Genomic DNA, 18,074 nt, shown 5'->3' on the forward strand with positions numbered 1-18,074 from the left:
AAATTGAAACCACTATTGGGGCTAATCATATGATTCTAAGATACAGTGCATGATTAAGACAATGAGAGTGACAAAATGTGTAATAAAAATTATTGTTAATCAAAAACAGAAAAGACTCATAGTGACATCATTCAGAGAAAAAATAATTAATGACTGAAAATATGTTATAAAAGTCAAATAATTTAGTAGCATAATATATTTTTGTAAAAAATGCATAAATATACTAACAAATGGTGATGTAGTAAAAAAAGTGTGATTTAATAAAAATTACTACATTTTTACAAGAAAACAAAAATAATGAAATTTTTTGTGAGTTTTTCATCTATTGAAGGAAAAAGTGGTATGAATTGAAATAAATTTTTTTTAAAAAAAGTGTTAAAAATATTTTAGTCGCAGACTTATTTTAAAAAATAAAAATAGAATAATACGTAATATATTTGCATTTGTCATAGAAAAATTATCATTTAATTATAAGTTACTATGTATGATAAATTTATTGTTATTTATAATAATTACTTTAAAAATTATATAATTTATAACTTATAATAAATATAAATTCAAAATTATTTTATGCCATATCAATACATATGCATTGAACATTAAATTTACACTATCATATACTCAAATTTACCATACTAAGAAAGTGTATATTTCAATACAAGAGACCTGTAATAGTAATTTAGTCATTATTTTAAAGCGAACAGAAGATGTATAATACTAATTTTGTAGTGCAATATCTTATAAATAAATGATATATAAATTCTTACTCTTTTTGTCATTATAAGTTTCCTGACCACTAATAATGGGGGCACAATCATTGCTAATGTTGAAGGCAATCAATCAAAAGCTGAAAATATGAAAATGGAGGTGATTGTGAGACGGACACGAAACGAAAGAAAACAAATGCTGTGGTTGTGGGAAATCTGCCTACTGCTTTCGACCGAAACACAAGCATTCTGAACGTTGATCCTGCAAAGGCTACTCCCAATGCTGACCTTTTTCTAATGCCAGAGCCTGATAGCCAGCTCGTGAGGGATAATAATTTTCATCAATTGGAACTGCCAGGAACTTTTCCTGGACAACCCATTCAATCTCTGAGAGATCTTGTTCGGCCGCATCATCGTAACATCATTTTCTTGTGTGAGACTTGGCGCACTCAAGGAGAATAGAAGAAATAAAAATCTCCCTAGGTCATGATTAATGTTTTTCGTTTATTCTTGTTTCTCTTTTTGCATGCATAAGAAGGTTGGAGGTATGAAATTCTATCATTTTAACAGCTTTAATTTGGATATGGCAGGCAAGCAGGGACGAATCTAACAATAAATAAATATCAGTGTGACTAAAATATAAAAGAAATTATAGACTAAAATATATTAAAAATAAGAAATAATGTTGTTTAATGAAATGTATTTACAATAAAAATCGTTTATTACCCATTTTTTGAAAATGAGCTAAAATAACATCATTGTTGATTGTTCAAAGAACATCTCTTTCTATAAAAGTTACAAGAGAATCATTTAACCATTAATCATTTATTTTGTTACATAGCTACTCTTCACAAACTTCATAGCTGAAAAAACATATTCCACGCTTGCAGCTGCTACCGGCAAGACTAAAGCCAACTTCAGAAGCCTATAAACTATATCAAATGTGTTGCACTTTTTTGTTTCCACAAGCTTTGCACTTTTAATTTTGCAAATTTGGAATCACATCGAACATTTCTAACATAATTCTGAAGCTGATGTCGCACCATCACTTCCGGCACATCTACAAAATCATTTGGATAAAGTTCAACCATCCTCAACAATTTTTTCACATCAAAAGCTTCAAATGATGATGAGGGACTCAAACATGAAACACATTGTAAAAGTTCAGTATTCTTTTCATCAAGCCTAACATTGAGTTCATGCAACTGCAAATCTAAAACACTAAATAAACAATCATGTTTATAATGATGCAAATTAGAAACACTAGAAGTGGTAGCATGTCGTCTAGGTTTCTTCCCTTGCACATACGGTCATCCAAATCAGGCACATCAATATCATGCTTATTGCAAATTTCCATAACCTTAGATATAAGTTCTTCCCATCCATCATTCCTCATTTCTTGTAATTCTTCTTTGGTGGCTTTGACAAGTGATAAAGCATTCAAAAGATCTTGATCGATCACGCTTTTGTAGCGCTACACTTAAATCATTTGTAAATCCTAAAATCTCAACCATCATGTATAACATGAAAATAAAATCAAAGGACTGAAGCACATTTAGCAAAAGTATAGTTTCACCATATTTTTCAAATGACGTATCTTTCCCGACTTCTTCAAGTACCTCAATAATGGCACCATATATAGTCATCAAACTAGTGAGAGTCCTAAAGTGGGAACCCCAACAAGTGTCACCCGCTCTAGCAATAGACGATTCTTGATTTAATCCACAACCAGTCTCTATTTGACCCTCTTCAATCAATTTAGCAAATTGAGATACTTGTTTGTCCCGAAGCAATTCTTGTCTCTTATTAGAAGACCGTATGAAATTAACAAGCATATTGACCTTACCGAAAAAACCACTAACATCTTTGTGAGTCTTAGCACATGCAGCAAGTGCCAATTGAAGTTGATGGGCAAAACAATTCACATAATAAGCGGATGGATTTTCATTTTGAATTAAAGTTCTCAAACCACCAAACTTACCTCGCATATTGCTAGCTCCATCATATCCTTGCCCCCTTATGCTAGATAAACTCAAGCCATTAATAGACAACAACTTCTCAAGTGCCTCCTTAAGTGACTTAGCACTTGTTTCTTTAACACTAACAATCCCAAGAAACCTTTCTTTTACCAAACATTCACTATTAACATAGCGAATAACAACAACCATTTGTTCTTTACCAGCAACATCACCGGATTCATCAATCAAAACACAAAATACATCATCCGCAATATCACATACAATTTGTTGAGTTATTTCACATGCACAAGCAGCAGCAAGATCCTTTTGAATCATATGAGCAGTCATAAAGTTATTGCCCGGAGCACAATCTATTACATTAGCTATCTCTGGATTAATTTCCTTTAAAGTGTCCACCAACTCAAGAAATGGCCCCTTAAATAAAGAGTTAAAGGACTCGTCACTCCCTCTAAATGGAATGCCACACCTCAAAAGAAACTTAGTAGCTATAAGAGATGTGTTTACACGAACACGATATTTGGAATTCATTTGTTTAGTTTGATTAACAAATGCAGCCTTAATACTTTGGTTTGGGTTCATGAGAACATAACTCATATGCACACAATCAACATGACTATTGGAAGAAGTAGCATGATTAGCCAATCTTGGAGAATTCTTCCAATCACTAAACCCCTCGGTCACAAAGTGATCTCCCCCGTATTTAGAGACATTCTTAAACAAAAAACATGGCAAGCAAAATGCTAGGTCCTTAGATTCACTATAATCAATCCAATCATACAAATCAAACCAATTTTTTCCAAATATACGTCTTTGATTACCTTTAAGAGACCAAGGGTAAACGAAATTATGAGGAGGTTGATGACGACCTATTTTTAAATAAGCTTTCCTTACCTCATTTTGGATGTCAGGATGGTAGCTTGAAATTGGAGGCCTAATTCCTGGATATGTTTCCAACAATTCATAATCAACAACTTTAATACTCTCACTTGGATGTTGAGTTTCTGATGCTTCTAGATTTACTAAAGAAGTAGCTTTGTCTCTAGAAAGTACAGGAAAAAATTTCTTCATCCTATAAAGAGACAATGAAACCACTAAAATTAGTTAATTATCTAACTCAAAGCCACTGTTATCTTTAGCTGTGCATTAATAATTCATTGCAAGAAGTTGAATTTTGAGGTTTATCTAGTGAAAAGGGAAAAGTACCAAGTCCCTGAAAGAGGAAGGAAAGAGAAACAAAATGGACAGAGCAAAAGCAAACAAGGCCTTTCATGGAAACCTTACCTCAACAAAGTCGTGGAACAGTGAAAGGGAAGTGGTGGAGAGGGGCAGCGGCGACGACAGCGCATGACGCAATGGAAGAAGAGGCGCAATTCACCGTTTAGCATTCAGATTTCAGAGGAAGGGAACCCTAGGTAAGGTGCAACACAACAACAGTGAACAAGAGAGAGAAGGAAGTTTTGTTTAAAAAAACCTACTAATCAAAATGACGTCGTTTTAAAACAAAAAAAAAAAACTCAAAAAATGTCAAAAATTCTGGTGTGACTATAGCCACACTCTGCCTCAACGTGGGTTCGCCCCTGCAGGCAAGTAAGGTGAAAACTTTTGATTGACCATGATGCTATAATTATTAGGATTTTCAAATTTAAATATTTGTCATAGGGAGACTTTTTAGGGACTCGATCAGGACATAACTTTAGTTTAATTTGGTGTAGTATCTATGCTTTAAGGGTTGTCATCAATAAAGGTTGAGAAGATTGTTTGAAAATGGTGATAAAATAAAATAAGTGTGAAATAAACCTTGGTTGAGAGATTAAAACCCATTTTTAATTTTAAATTTAATTGAAGGTCTGGAGTACTTGCGTGTTAGGGATCTCATTGATAAAACTAAAGTTACTGTATTTCTTTTTACTCTAAAATAAATTAATCTTATGAAGTCGTAAAATGTGACTATTGAATTAGATCGCAAGCAATTGATTGATGATCAATGTCATATTAGTCTTAATTATACTAAATTCAACTCTATAGTAATTTTTAGAATTTTTGGTAATATATATCAATACATCATGGTTCAATATTTTATCAAGAGACAAGTGAACGAAGTCATTTTTTAGATGACTTTTAGATTTCATGCTAATTTTCAAATTTTTTAATATTTACCATCTTATGTTGATTTTATTATACTTATACTTTTTTACTATATTATTATATTATTTATAACTTATCATCAATATTAATTTTTTGTGTAAATTTGTATTGTTTTATATTTTTTTATTAATTTTGAACTTACCGACTAAAAAAAACACTATTTTTGATGTAATGGTTTTCTTTGTAAATCACTAAAAAAAATATGGTAAACATAATTATACTTCCACAATCAATTATTAGCAAGAATCTTTTTTGATTTAATACTAAAAGAGCTATATAATACTAAAATAATTAAAAAAAAGTTTAAATAAAAATATAAGCAGTGATTTTCTTATAATATTTGCAACCAGTGTGATCTTCTTGGTACATTGAGATACCTAATTATTATTCCACACAGTAATAATTAGATTTGATTTACTGGCACACGATATTCAACAAAATAGGAAATGAGAAAAATGATAAGTGGCACGGCGGTGTAATTTCCAGAAGTTCAGGTGTCATTTCCATTAGGCAGCGCAAAAATATCTTCTAGTTCTTCTTCCCCATGTCCAAGCCAAGGCATCTCGAAGTTTCTTCCGATATATCTATCTATCTTTACCCCACGAATGAGAAGATTTTTTTTTCTCTCTCCTCTTCGCCGCTACATAAAGTCTTTCCTCTGCCTCATTATTTTACTCTTGTCTCCCCAGCATTCATATTAATATCATGCCCTCCTTCTGCATCCAAACCTTCATTTTGTAGTGGGTGGGGGTTTCTCATTTCTCTGCCGTTCCATGGATCGGGAAGGAGGATCCAACGGCGGATCTTGCTACTACTCCGTTCTCGGGATTCGTAGGGACGCCTCCTTCTCTGATATTCGCACTGCCTACCGCAAACTCGCTATGGTAAAGTAGTATACGCCACCGTTTCATTCTTTTCCTCTTTTTTATTTATTTATTTATACTAATTAATTCCTGATTTTTCGAAAAAAAAAAATAAAATTGGGCCGGGCTGAGAAGAGGTGGCACCCGGACAAGTGGGCTCAGAATCCTGCAACCGCTGGCGAAGCCAAGCGGCGGTTTCAGCAAATCCAAGAAGCCTACTCAGGTTACCTTGCAAATTGCATCATCATTTTAATTAGTATTGTTTAAATTGCTGCAAAATTTGATTAATTAGTAGTAATGTTTTGGATTGGGTAGCAGTTCTCTCCGATCAGTCTAAAAGGTCAATGTACGATGCGGGGCTCTACGATCCTTTGGAGGAAGAAGACCAAGTCCGTAAAGTTTTTTCATTTCAGTTTTTTAATTACTATTTTTATTGTAATTTAGGCAAAAAAAAATGTTTTTTTTTTTTTTAAATGAGCAGGACTTTTGTGACTTCATGCAAGAGATGATCTCAATGATGAACAATGTGAAAGACGAGGTAGTGATTATGATGATGGGTTTTGTTTTTGCTTTTGGGAAAAGAATAAATGGAATGTATCGTAGGTAAAATGTGTTTGATTGTGATTGTAGGGGGACAGTTTGGAGGACCTACAGAGGATGTTCGTGGAGATGGTGGGGGAAGATCATGGCCATGGGATCGGCTTTGACTTGAACCAGGATCAGACGGCTGGGAAGCGAGGACGCGTAAATGGATCAAAGGGCAACGCGCCCAAGCGCAGCAACTCCCGCAGTTAGTGTGCCGTACTGAATCCGTCTTGTAATTTTCTTACTTGACATTGGATGATGATTGAAATGAAAATCCTTTTGGTGGGATTAAATTAAATTTGCTGAACAACTACTAGTACATTAGTAATGCTCTTCCTTAGTTATGGAACAATACAATACACCAAGTGCAACTGTGCAAATTGTGCTTTGCATTCTAGTACTGCCCCGGGGCTGCTTCTTTTTTTTTTTTTTTTTCTTTTTTCCTGCCAAAAATATAATACTAATTCAGATCAGATGATTAACATTTTCTTGCCGGATTTTGTGTTTTCCCAATGCCACGCCAGAACAAAAGGATGACACGTGTACGACATGCAACATGCAACACCATTGAATTAAAAGTACGGTTGTCGGTCGAAGATAAAAAATAACATACTAGAATCTTTTGTTTTATTTTAGACTATAGTTTATTATTTATAAAATTAGTTAAAATAATAATAATATAAAAAGTCTTTCAATTTGTTGGTGTAATTGAATTATTTTTTTTGGTGGTAATAAAAGGCAAATGTTAAATACTACCTGAATTTCATTGGTTAAGGAAATTAAAATAAAAATATTTTTAGTAAAGGAATTTTTACATTTTTTTTTATAAAAATTAAATATATTTTTTAATTCTTTAATTAATGTTCTCATGTCTATAGTTAACAAGATCCCTAGTAAAATGGTTACTCTAAGTAAGGGATGTTGATCCAACGGTTAAATAGGATGATTTAGTGGCTTAGAGTGAGTAAAATCTTCTGTTGCTATTATGCATGTATTTGGCGTGTCTTTCCTCTGCAGTGTGAACAGTTGTGCAAGTGTACGAGAGAGAAAGAGAGGGGTGATCCTGGGGACCGTTGTGCAAGGTTTATAAAAATATTTCTAATTGGTATATTTCTTTGGGGAAAGTTATCAAAGGGAGTAGTTCGTTTTATAATTTACTAAATGCAAGTAAATTTTGAATCAATACTTAAATACTTAAATACGAATAAGTTGTAAGATTTTTTACTAACTGATAATAAGTTATAAAAAGATAGACAATTTTAGTTTTCTTTTGTATAGAAGTCATAAAAAATGTACTGTTTCTGTTTTTTTTTTTAAATTTTTATAAGAAACCGTAAAATAATTAATAATTTAAAAGTCATTTAATTTTTTAATTATTTATTTGAAGTCATGAAATGTTATACGACTTCAAAAGTCATCTTAAATTTTTTATTTTAAAATTATTTTTTAACGACTTTAAATTAGTTTTAATTTATTATTTTATTTAATATTTTTATAAGATGATAGTTTGAGATATTTTTTTTAACTAGTTGTGATGGTGGTCCAAGGAAAGTAAAAAAGAAAACATTGAAAATATATAATTAAGAAAGTGAGAAGGTTGAGAGTCCTATTTTCCAAATTTTATATAATGTTTTTTTTTTCGAATGTTTTCTGATTTGATTAGATGTAATGACACATGCCAAAAGGAAAGCAATCACATTGACAATAACCGCTCAATATGAACTCTCTCACATGTGACAATGCCATCATATATAGGAGTATTTTTTTTAGTAGTGAGGCTAACTAACGCGACTCTTCATAAGAAACTAAGTAGACAATTATATTCGATAAAGTATTTGTCAATAACAAAAATTATTCCAAACTACTACTGATAAACAACTTTTTTATATCCAGTGTTTTTTTACTAGAAAAAGAAATCCAATTAAATTGAGTGCTAAAGTGCTTACCCGAGGAGTAGAAAAAGCTGAAGGCAGCAATAAACATTGGTTTCTTTGTGGGCCATAATTGAACAGTCCAAGTAGTGGAGTGGGGGCCAGGCCCAATGCAGAGAAGAAGAATATTGTTGGTAGCCGTACGAAAGATTTCCTCGAATTAAATAAAAGCAACTTTTTCCCTCAGCCTTTAAATTCAAAAAAACCAGTGGCATTTCCGCAAATGCACGCCGATCCGGGTCCACTTCTGCTTCTGTCCCCAATTCAATAAACCCTCACTTTTCAAACTCCCAAACAATACAACCCCCAAACCCTCTTCACTTTCATTCACTCCGTTGCCATCTCAAACCCGAATCCAAATCCAAATCCAACACGATGTCGTATCGACCTTCCGCCAACGCCAGGACCGAGGTTCGGCGGAACCGCTACAAGGTCGCCGTGGACGCCGATGAAGGTCGCCGGCGCCGAGAGGATACCATGGTGGAGATCCGAAAGAACCGTAGGGAAGAGAGTTTGCTGAAGAAGAGACGCGAGGGTCTCCAATCCCAGCAGATTCCTTCGTCACTTCACTCTACTGTAATTGAGAAGAAGGTCAATTCCTATCATCTTTCAGTAACTGTTTTCTTTCACTATTTTTTTTTTTAAATACCTTGTCTAAATTCAATTTCTAATAATAAAAATCTTCATCTCACTGCGCCAACTTAGACAACTGATTAGGTTATAGGACCTATCTGGTTTTTGAGTTTATGTTGAAAGGATTATAGTCGTTGGTGACGAAATGTGTGATAAATCATGTTCTCTTTATCTTGCTCTGTACTTGTGTACTCACCTATAAAGTTTGATTGTTATTATGTTGGATTTGCGAGAATTGGAAATAGGTTAAAGCTTATTGAAACCGTAGTTTATTTTCTACCTTGCTGCAGTTGGAACACCTTCCAGCCATGGTTACTGGTGTTTTCACCGATGACAATAACATGCAGTTTGAGGCCACAACTCAGTTTCGGAAGTTGCTTTCGATTGGTTAGATATTTTGTCTATGGCGTTTTTCGTTATTTTTTAATTTATGGTTCTGAATGTGAAACGATGTTTGATGAATTCCGTTTATCTCCTACCAGAACGTAGCCCACCTATCGAGGAGGTTATTCAAGCTGGTGTAGTTCCACGCTTTGTTGAGTTCTTGATGAGGGAAGATTTTCCACAGCTGCAGGTTTGTTATCTGCCTTGTTTACTTTATTTAATCGATATATTTATCTTTGCTTATTTATTTCCTTGACTTTGTTTAATGTTTGTTGTAGTTTGAGGCAGCTTGGGCTTTGACAAATATAGCTTCTGGAACTTCTGAAAACACCAAGGTGGTAATTGATCATGGTGCTGTCCCAATTTTTGTAAAGCTCCTTGGTTCACCCAATGATGATGTCCGTGAACAGGTACATTTCGTGTACCTTATCATATATTTGTTTATCAATAAAAATTATACACATTCTTAAAATGAGAACAGATTACTTTTTATGTTGTTTAACCAGAAAATGTGTTTGTTTATGTTGATTTTGGTGTTGGATGATATGCTATTTGCTGGTATAATGATATGATGTTTGTATGTTTGTGCAAGTGGGGTGAATTTAGTGCCTGCTTCAAGTGTTGTTATTTTTAAAGTTTTAGTTGACACTATGCATAAGAAGGATGACAGTACCTAGCAGTTGCAGTTATATTTCATTTAAAGATTAACATTTTTTCTGTGTTTTGGGGACAATCAGGCTGTTTGGGCATTAGGAAATGTTGCCGGAGATTCACCCAGATGCCGTGATCTTGTTCTCGGTGATGGAGCTTTGCTTCCTCTACTGGCACAATTGAATGAGCATGCCAAGCTTTCTATGCTAAGAAATGCTACCTGGACACTATCGAATTTCTGCAGGGGGAAACCACAGCCTGCTTTTGATCAGGTATGAAGTTATCTGTTATGCATTGCATGGTCTAAATATTGAAGTTTTGGCACCTTCCTTCGTCTTTTTATTCTTCATTTTGATATAGAATAAAATATTTCTTGTGTTTATATAGAAATATTAGGAAATTGTAGTGTGTTGTCATTTTTTTTTCCTGTGGCAATTATAGTTGATTAAATTTTATGATTTTATCATTTGCTCATAATGGCCATAATATTCAACAAGTAATAGGCACACTTCACTCTTGTAAATCACACTACACTGAATAGAAAACTTGTAGAACTAATTATTGACTCTATCATTGGTTTTCTATGATGCACATATGCGGTATGTGTATTGGATATGTATATGATAAGGTTATTCTTAACATATATTGGATGTGCTATGTGACATGTGTAGGATATTATATGTACAAGAAATTCATAACAAGCCTTTTTTTCATTTTGCTCTCCTTAATTTTTTTCCTGTTCATGTCCCTATTATTATTTTTTTGAGTCCTTCACCTTATAGTTTCAGTCCCTATAATGTTGTAGATTTTTTTTATATAGGTCCCTCTTATATTGGAAGATTTTCATTTTAGTCTTTGTTATCCTATTTCAGTTAACCACACTATCACTCAACCCCAGTAAACTCTTGATGTTAAGGACTAAAGAAAAATTAATAGGGATGCAAATAGATTTTTTTTTTTTTTTAAGATCAAAGTGAAAATAGTCCTATATATTATAGGGACTAAAGGTTATTTAAGCCAACATAATAAATATAATTGCTTTGCAAGTTGAAACTAAGAGTGTGCTTCTTGTACATTACAAAATAGAAATTATGAATGATTGTCATCATAAATCACTGGTTATTTCCTACAAACAGGAGTAGCATTAATATCATTCCCTCCTTGAGCATCATTCATAAGGATAACTTCCATGTGTGGTTCATCAAAAGATAATGTTTCTATCTTATTCAGATTTCTATTTCTCATCTCTGGCAACATCAAATTTTCTTAACTTTTTTAAATCTTGAATACTTCATAGATATGTATTGGTAAAGTATTCAAGAATAGCGGTATTAGATACGTATCTCATGCTGATATGTGAAGCTAATGCAAGTTGTTTTTCCCAGTTTTTATTTGCTGGCTCTGTTTTGACTGAGGATTGATTGATTTTTATCCTTCTTTTTTACAGGTAAAGCCTGCACTTCCTGCTCTTGCCAGTCTTATCCAGTCAACTGATGAAGAAGTATTGACTGACGCTTGTTGGGCACTTTCATATCTTTCTGACGGTACAAATGACAAAATTCAAGGTGTAATTGAAGCTGGTGTTTGTAGCCGGCTTGTTGAGCTTCTATTGTGAGTACTATGAATGCAAATATGGATGTGCAGAAATATACGTATTGTCAAATTCTAAATATTATTCTACTCTTCTTCAGGCACCCTTCCCCTTCAGTGCTTATTCCTGCTCTTCGTACCGTTGGAAATATTGTTACTGGAGATGATTTGCAGACAGAGGTATTAAGTTCACGAGTTTCTCAGGGCTTGTTTTTTAGATTCTTAATATACAGGTTACTATATGTCTCTAGCTAATCTGTGTTAACGGATATCGTAATAGTGATAGGAACCAAAATAGATATAAGAAACGCAAGATTTTATTGAATTAAATGGAAAGAATAGAAAATATGAGATCTCTCTCCTCCAAGGGTTCCCCCTCGCAAAGGATTTGTCATTTCAGAAAGAGCAAAACCCAACTCTCAAATCATACAAGATGAATGCCTCTTCCCTTGTGTCCTCCTATTTATTTGCCTCACAAATCCCTTCCAACTAACTAGCTACAATAGTTGTCCTAGCTAACTTCCTAACTCCTGACAAACTGGTATTAATCATGAAACAGAAATGAACTCACGGAGGAAATTTCATTCACAAAGGAGAAAAATACTGCTGAAAAACAAAGAAATAGCATAATAGAATAAATGAAGATATATCAATCCCCAGATTAAACCTCCCTCCAATTCACACATCCTTTTCTGCCTCTACTATTTCCCACCACCCCATCCCTACCCATGTTTTTTTTTGTCTCCCTTCACTGCACATTTCTCTTGTCCAATACCTTGCTTCTTTGTGCACATTCTGTTACACTCTTCCACTCCCTCTACCGTTTCCTCCTTATGCCTGGCAGCTTTACCTGTCCCACCTTCTAATAAAGACATAATTTCCCTTCATCTAACACTTACCAGCAGCAGTATATGTTACTAAAATGGCATTGTTAACTTTTCTGTCAAAGTCGTAGGTGTTTAGTGCCTTATGAAATTATTACATGTTAATAAGTCCTAGGTCCTTTCAAGACTAGTAATATTTTCTTTGATTCCTTTTAATATGCTCAGTGCCAAAGTGAAATACTATTGCTACAGCCAAAGATCAGGCCAGAACCTTTTTTCAGACTGACTTGGCTAGTTAACCATGCAGAAAATGGATTTTTTTTTTCTTGAGTACAATATAGTCAATTCCTTTGCTTATTTTTCTTCAGAGACTCTATCATTGTGCGGAATATATGTATGTTTCTGCTTGGACTAGCTAAAAGTGTATAGACATGCATGCACACTCACGGAATTTTTGTTTGTTTGTGTTGTTGTTGTACTTTCTTGCTTAGGTTATCATCAACCATCAAGCTCTTTCACGTCTTCTGAATCTCTTGACTAATAATTATAAAAAAAGCATAAAGAAGGAAGCATGCTGGACCATATCAAACATCACAGCTGGGAACAAAAAGCAGATTCAGGTATAGATTATTTTAGGGGTCTTCATTGTGTTGTATTTGTCCATCAGATGTAGTTAAATTTTGATGTGTTATCTTTGTGTTTGAACTTAAAATCTTAAATTATATTTCTCTTTAATTTCTGACAATCTACAGGATGTAATTGAGGCTAGTATAATTGCTCCTTTAGTCCATTTGCTTCAAAATGCTGAGTTTGATATCAAGAAAGAGGCTGCTTGGGCAATCTCAAATGCTACTTCGGGTGGATCTCATGAACAAATCAAGTATGGAGAGATCCTTGTGCTTAGAATGTTTCCTTGAGATTTTATTGGGGTTATAGTTTGTGTTCTTTGAAGAGGTTTTGAATCTTTTTCCTTGGTTGACAGGTTCCTGGTAAGTCAAGGGTGTATTAAGCCCTTGTGTGATCTTCTCATATGTCCTGATCCTAGGATTGTGACAGTTTGTTTGGAAGGGCTTGAAAACATCTTGAAGGTAGGTGAAGCTGAGAAAAATGTTAGCAATACTGATGGTGTGAATCTATATGCTCAAATGATTGATGATGCTGAGGGGTTGGAGAAAATCGAGAACCTCCAGAGTCATGATAACACTGAGATTTATGAAAAGGCAGTGAAAATTCTTGAGACATACTGGATGGAGGAAGACGATGAGACTATGCCGCCAGGGGATGCTTCTCAATCAGGGTTCAACTTTGGTGGCGCTCAACCTCCTGCTGTGCCTTCTGGTGGATTCAACTTCAATTAGAAGGTATCCATGCTTTACTAAGATAACATGTTTTATTTGGCTTTGTTACATTTTCTCTGCAATTTTTTTATTTGAAATAGCAATGTTTGGCAGTTTGTATTCTGTGCTTTCCTTTATCGTGTGGACATTATTTTGAATTTTGTTAACTGCAGGAGCTTTGGCTGGTCTATCAGTAAAGTGACTAAAGTCCTCCAGTTTGACAGTCCAACAGTTGGGGGTCAAGTCAATGTCCTTGGGTCCTACAAGGTCCAGCCTTGGTAAATAGAGGGTGGCTGGACCGGCTTGGGTTTTTGAAATGGCTGGTTTTACGTACATCACGGGGACAGATGGGTTGTGGCTTGATTTTCTTGGCCACATAAAGAGTTATATTTATATATACTAGAGTTTGCTTTCTGCCAAGTGATCATTCCGAGTGATTTGGCTTTTATAAAATTGTTGTTGAGTTTTGTGATTTTTTCTGTCATAGATTGGAATCAGGAAGTACCATTTGTGATTCTGGATGTTTTGGGCGAAATACCAAATGCTACTATCTTTGCTTCATATTAATAGTTACAAGGTGGAATTTTTCTTTTACCCTTCCTTTGTAAGTTTTTTGAAGTTTACCGTGAAGTTCTATTCATTATGTTCTTCAGGTGAGGTCAGGTTCGTAGTGTAATGTTTTACTAATCTGGTCTGGGAAGAAGTCTTACACAGAAGATAGTATGCAACTATGTCTTTTGTTCTCGGGCATTGTATTTTGTTGCACTGTGGGATTTTCTCTTCCACTTTGTTATCTCTTTCATGCATTTTATCATATGCGCTCAATTATTATTGTCAGGTTTCCGTTATTTACATTTTCATTGAACGTTGCTTCTTGTGGCCTTCGGCTTCGAGTGTTTTAATGTTGCGTATGGAACTTATAAAAGGATAGTCAAACTTTTTTTGCTGTCAAGAAAAACTGTAAGATTCAATTTCTAACATCTGGTATTCCTTTGTGTATTTATGCTTGTAGAACAAAACATGTAGAATCTGGTTTGTTAGTATTAGTAAAGTAATGATACATAAATTATTTTTCATTTTAAATATCTCACCAACATTTTTTTATTTTTTTCTATCTCTTTTTTTATCATATCATAAATTTTATCATACCTATATTTTTTTCTCTCTCTAGGTGTTGTATAACACATAAGGTGATTATTAAACATTTTCCTTAGTAGTTTGTTTGTGTCTATCACTTCTGAAATCTCTCTAATTAGAGAATTGACCATAACAAAGTTGAAAAATAAAGATGAATTACCTTCTTGTAAAATTGTGCTAATTCGATTGAGAAATGGTTTATGTAAGCCATTTGGTTGTAGGAAATCTGTGCCTTCAAATCTGTTTAGTTAATGTTTAGATTTTAAGAGTTTATTAAAACTTACTTGAGTAATCGGAAAGAGCGCTGATCTACTCCCCCTGCTCCCCGACCCCTTTTAATTTTGCTTTGATTAATTAATCAGGTGTATGGGTTTTGGTATTCCGATTCTGTTTAATGTTTTGTTTGAATAATTTTTAAATTATTTACCGTTCTCTTAAAATTTAATTATGTAAAGCTAATTTCAATATATTTGAATTATTGGACTATTGGAATCTTTTTAAATTCAATTCAATTGCTTAAGTTGTGCAAATTAATTTTATACATGCAAATATGCAATAACCGTTACTGTTTGTACTTGAGAATTTTGATGTCCTTTATTAAATGTATCTAGTCAACCCCTTGCCTTAGGTTTAGCACCGGCGTAGGCAAAATCGTTCTGGACCCGTATCTTGCTGTGTTGACTGTTGATTGATTGAGCTAATGACAGAATTTTTACTACCAAATATCAATCACTGGGCAGGAGATATCGTACCCTCGCAATATACTAATTCCTTTCATAAAATTTCGTACTCCATTGTCCAGAGGCTCTTTGTGAATGTATGGGGGAAGAATATTGTACGCAGCCTTACCCTTGCATATGCAAAGAGGCTGTTTCCGGATTCGAACCCATGACCAACAAGTCACCAAGGCACAACTTTACCGCTGCACCAGGGCTCGTCCTCCATAAATAGCTAAAATCGCAAGGTGTTGATAAAATTAATTTAAATGAATGTTATTTTGTAGAATTTTTTTTATTAAAATTGATTTTGAAATTCATATTTTTTAAATACTGTTTGTTTCTTTAAAATCAAAATAAATTTTAAACATGTAATTAACAAAATGAGTTTTAACGTCTACATATTCTCTTTTTTTTCTATTATAATTAGCTATTTTGTTATATAATTAGCAAATTAAAAATAAATAGACTTGTAGTAATTTATTCATTTCAAGTTGATTATATATATCTTAACACACCTAATTATTACTATGTTGAAACAAACTAGTATAATGATTCGTGCATATGTATGTTTTAACCATAAACCTTTGTTTTAGTAATAGGCAAAGCCGGTTAGGAACTAACACAGAGATCTACTTCCTCTTTAAATAACTTTTGGTTGGATCTTGATGATCAATAGTGTGCTTTTAAGATTTTAAGATATTGGTTAAGAAATTAGAAAAATTATAAAAAAATCATAAATAATACAATTTTGCATATTTTAAAAAAAATATATATATTTTTTAATTTCTTAAGCGATACTCAAAGACATTGGTTATCATGTTTTCTTAACTTTTTAATCTATTTATCGTGTAATGAGCTATGAAGCACGGACACTTCAGCCCCTTGCCGTGTCCGGTGTCCGACATGCGTCCGTGTCAGTGTCCGACACTGACACGACACCCGTACTACGTTTTATATTTTGGACATTATAGGTGTCCACGTGTCTGTGTCCGTGTCGTATCCGGTGTCCGTGTCGATGTTGGTGCTTCATAGGTAATGAGAGCCACTATGTCTAGCGGCTTCAGCAGCACTGTTACGTTAGGGCGCCATCGCACCACTTGACGCATTTATCCCAACGTTCGATTATTTTTCATTTCAATTCGGTCTCCGTTACTCAGCCGAAGTGGAGTAGATAAGGACAAATGGCAATAGTAGCAAAGAAAATGATAATGTATAGCAACTGATAAGATCCTTTTATGATTAATCATACCATACATAATAATCGCAAACATCCTCAAGCTTTCATGATTAACGAAATCTCATCTCTAAGATATGGTTATACATACATAAATTAGGTGTTGCAATGGATATCCTTCTATTAAGCTAATTTTTTAAAGTATTATTCCTAGCAAGCACATACAAGGGTCTTGAAATTTCCATTTTCGCCTGTGGCAGTGTGAGTAGGGGAAGCAGACACGTCACACGGACACGTGGCAGGGTTGCCACTGCATTTTACGAAACGAGAATGGGCATTTCGGTCATTGCGTAGGGTAGTACTAGGGTTTTTGGGGTACATTCACATAGTCGGTTGTTGTTGCTCCAATTTCTTATTTTGGTGCATGCGAGTGAGGGGCTTTGTAAATTAATTTGTTCTAGTAATAGTACGGTAGCTAATAGTAGTATTTCTGTGATTGGTGTTGCAGATTGATCAAGTGAATATAATATTGGTAATGATGGATCTGAAGGAATGGTCATCATCTTCTGAGGAATTGAATGTGAACAGGAAATGTTGCGCTGATTGCAAAACCACCAAGACCCCACTCTGGAGAGGAGGACCAGCTGGACCCAAGGTTCAATTCCAATCAGCACCCATTTCTATTTCATTAAATCATATATGGGCTCAATTGTTTAATTATTTTTGGTTTATGCAGACTCTATGCAACGCTTGTGGAATTAGGTATCGGAAGAGAAGGGCATGTTGGAGGAAGGGAGAGTTGAAGAAACAGAAACAGAAACAGAAACAGAGGTGGAAGATGCTGGGGGAAGAGGAACAAGCGGCGGTGTGTTTGATGGCCCTGTCCTGTGGTTTTGTTTTCGCTTGAGCATTCCTTAATTTAGCTCATTCGAGGTAACCTAAGACAATCCTTTTTGATGTCGTACGTATAGTATAGCTAACCCTTTTGGGAGTTGTAAAGCTCAAAATGTGAAACGTAGTGTAGCCTTTGTTTCTTTTTAGGCTTTTCCCCTTTCTTTGTTTATAGAGGATGATATGATATTATAGGTTCAGTTAGTTAGTGATGTAAGTATTTCAGATTAATGGGTGATTATTACAATATAGTGTTCTCTGTTCCTTTGTTCGATTCTCTTTCCCTTTTCCCCCTCTAATTCTGTGCGTTCACGACGATTATTGTTGTTTAACCATTTGAGTGATCAATAATGACTTAATTATAAACTGAGAATGTTGATGCAAGGATCTTTCAAGATTTTTGGTCATCCATTCGGACCATTACCTTTTTTTCTTCTTCTTAATTATCGATTGAGCACTCTGCACTCGTGTTTCGTTTGTATTAACCAACAGGGAAAAGGATTCTTCTGGATAACGATAAATTT

The 18,074-nt window shown here is 34.2% G+C and overlaps 3 protein-coding genes and 1 pseudogene across 6 annotated transcripts; 3 read left to right on the plus strand and 1 right to left on the minus strand.

The window, feature by feature from the left end:
• Nucleotides 1-1,410: 1,410 nt before the first annotated feature.
• Nucleotides 1,411-4,099, minus strand: LOC113000452 (zinc finger MYM-type protein 1-like; annotated as a pseudogene).
• Nucleotides 4,100-5,138: 1,039 nt separating this feature from the next.
• On the plus strand, nucleotides 5,139-6,772 carry LOC548049 (DnaJ-like protein). 4 transcript variants are annotated; one of them, XM_041012429.1, is made up of 5 exons: nucleotides 5,139-5,715; nucleotides 5,788-5,917; nucleotides 6,010-6,083; nucleotides 6,176-6,232; nucleotides 6,325-6,577. In XM_041012429.1, the coding sequence occupies exons 1-5, from the start codon at nucleotides 5,605-5,607 to the stop codon at nucleotides 6,487-6,489; spliced, it is 537 nt and encodes a 178-aa protein (XP_040868363.1). In that variant the 5' UTR covers nucleotides 5,139-5,604; the 3' UTR covers nucleotides 6,490-6,577. The 4 variants fall into 4 exon arrangements, with proteins under 4 accessions (XP_040868363.1, XP_040868364.1, NP_001238007.2 ...); XM_041012430.1 differs by having other exon boundaries at nucleotides 6,013-6,083; NM_001251078.2 differs by having other exon boundaries at nucleotides 5,382-5,715; nucleotides 5,830-5,917; nucleotides 6,325-6,772.
• Nucleotides 6,773-8,412: 1,640 nt separating this feature from the next.
• Nucleotides 8,413-14,223, plus strand: LOC100806288 (importin subunit alpha-2). The gene is made up of 11 exons (XM_003554575.4): nucleotides 8,413-8,801; nucleotides 9,134-9,230; nucleotides 9,326-9,417; nucleotides 9,506-9,637; nucleotides 9,965-10,150; nucleotides 11,326-11,489; nucleotides 11,570-11,648; nucleotides 12,784-12,912; nucleotides 13,045-13,172; nucleotides 13,275-13,653; nucleotides 13,803-14,223. Exons 1-10 carry the CDS (start codon nucleotides 8,586-8,588, stop codon nucleotides 13,648-13,650), a joined length of 1,599 nt encoding a protein of 532 aa, XP_003554623.1. The 5' UTR covers nucleotides 8,413-8,585; the 3' UTR covers nucleotides 13,651-13,653; nucleotides 13,803-14,223.
• Nucleotides 14,224-17,009: 2,786 nt separating this feature from the next.
• LOC100806819 (GATA transcription factor 17) lies at nucleotides 17,010-17,797 on the plus strand. Its single transcript, XM_003554576.5, has 2 exons — nucleotides 17,010-17,314; nucleotides 17,396-17,797. Exons 1-2 carry the CDS (start codon nucleotides 17,195-17,197, stop codon nucleotides 17,564-17,566), a joined length of 291 nt encoding a protein of 96 aa, XP_003554624.1. The 5' UTR covers nucleotides 17,010-17,194; the 3' UTR covers nucleotides 17,567-17,797.
• The last annotated feature ends 277 nt before the right edge of the window (nucleotides 17,798-18,074 follow it).

Source organism: Glycine max, chromosome 19 (genome assembly GCF_000004515.6).
Source record: "Glycine max cultivar Williams 82 chromosome 19, Glycine_max_v4.0, whole genome shotgun sequence".
In the NCBI taxonomy this organism is placed as follows: Eukaryota; Viridiplantae; Streptophyta; class Magnoliopsida; order Fabales; family Fabaceae; genus Glycine; species Glycine max.

What these genes read in the sequence shown, in the direction of transcription:
- LOC548049 (XM_041012429.1), top strand. Translation starts at nt 5,605, where the DNA reads ATGGATCGGGAAGGAGGATCCAACGGCGGATCTTGCTACTACTCCGTT. An exon ending in CCTACCGCAAACTCGCTATG is followed by an intron (nt 5,716 to 5,787) that starts GTAAAGTAGTAT and finishes AATTAATTCCTG; the next exon opens with ATTTTTCGAAAAAAAAAAAT. An exon ending in TGAACAATGTGAAAGACGAG is followed by an intron (nt 6,233 to 6,324) that starts GTAGTGATTATG and finishes TTGTGATTGTAG; the next exon opens with GGGGACAGTTTGGAGGACCT.
- LOC100806288 (XM_003554575.4), top strand. Translation starts at nt 8,586, where the DNA reads ATGTCGTATCGACCTTCCGCCAACGCCAGGACCGAGGTTCGGCGGAAC. An exon ending in CACAGCCTGCTTTTGATCAG is followed by an intron (nt 10,151 to 11,325) that starts GTATGAAGTTAT and finishes TCTTTTTTACAG; the next exon opens with GTAAAGCCTGCACTTCCTGC. An exon ending in GAGATGATTTGCAGACAGAG is followed by an intron (nt 11,649 to 12,783) that starts GTATTAAGTTCA and finishes TTTCTTGCTTAG; the next exon opens with GTTATCATCAACCATCAAGC.
- LOC100806819 (XM_003554576.5), top strand. Translation starts at nt 17,195, where the DNA reads ATGATGGATCTGAAGGAATGGTCATCATCTTCTGAGGAATTGAATGTG. An exon ending in GAGGACCAGCTGGACCCAAG is followed by an intron (nt 17,315 to 17,395) that starts GTTCAATTCCAA and finishes TGGTTTATGCAG; the next exon opens with ACTCTATGCAACGCTTGTGG.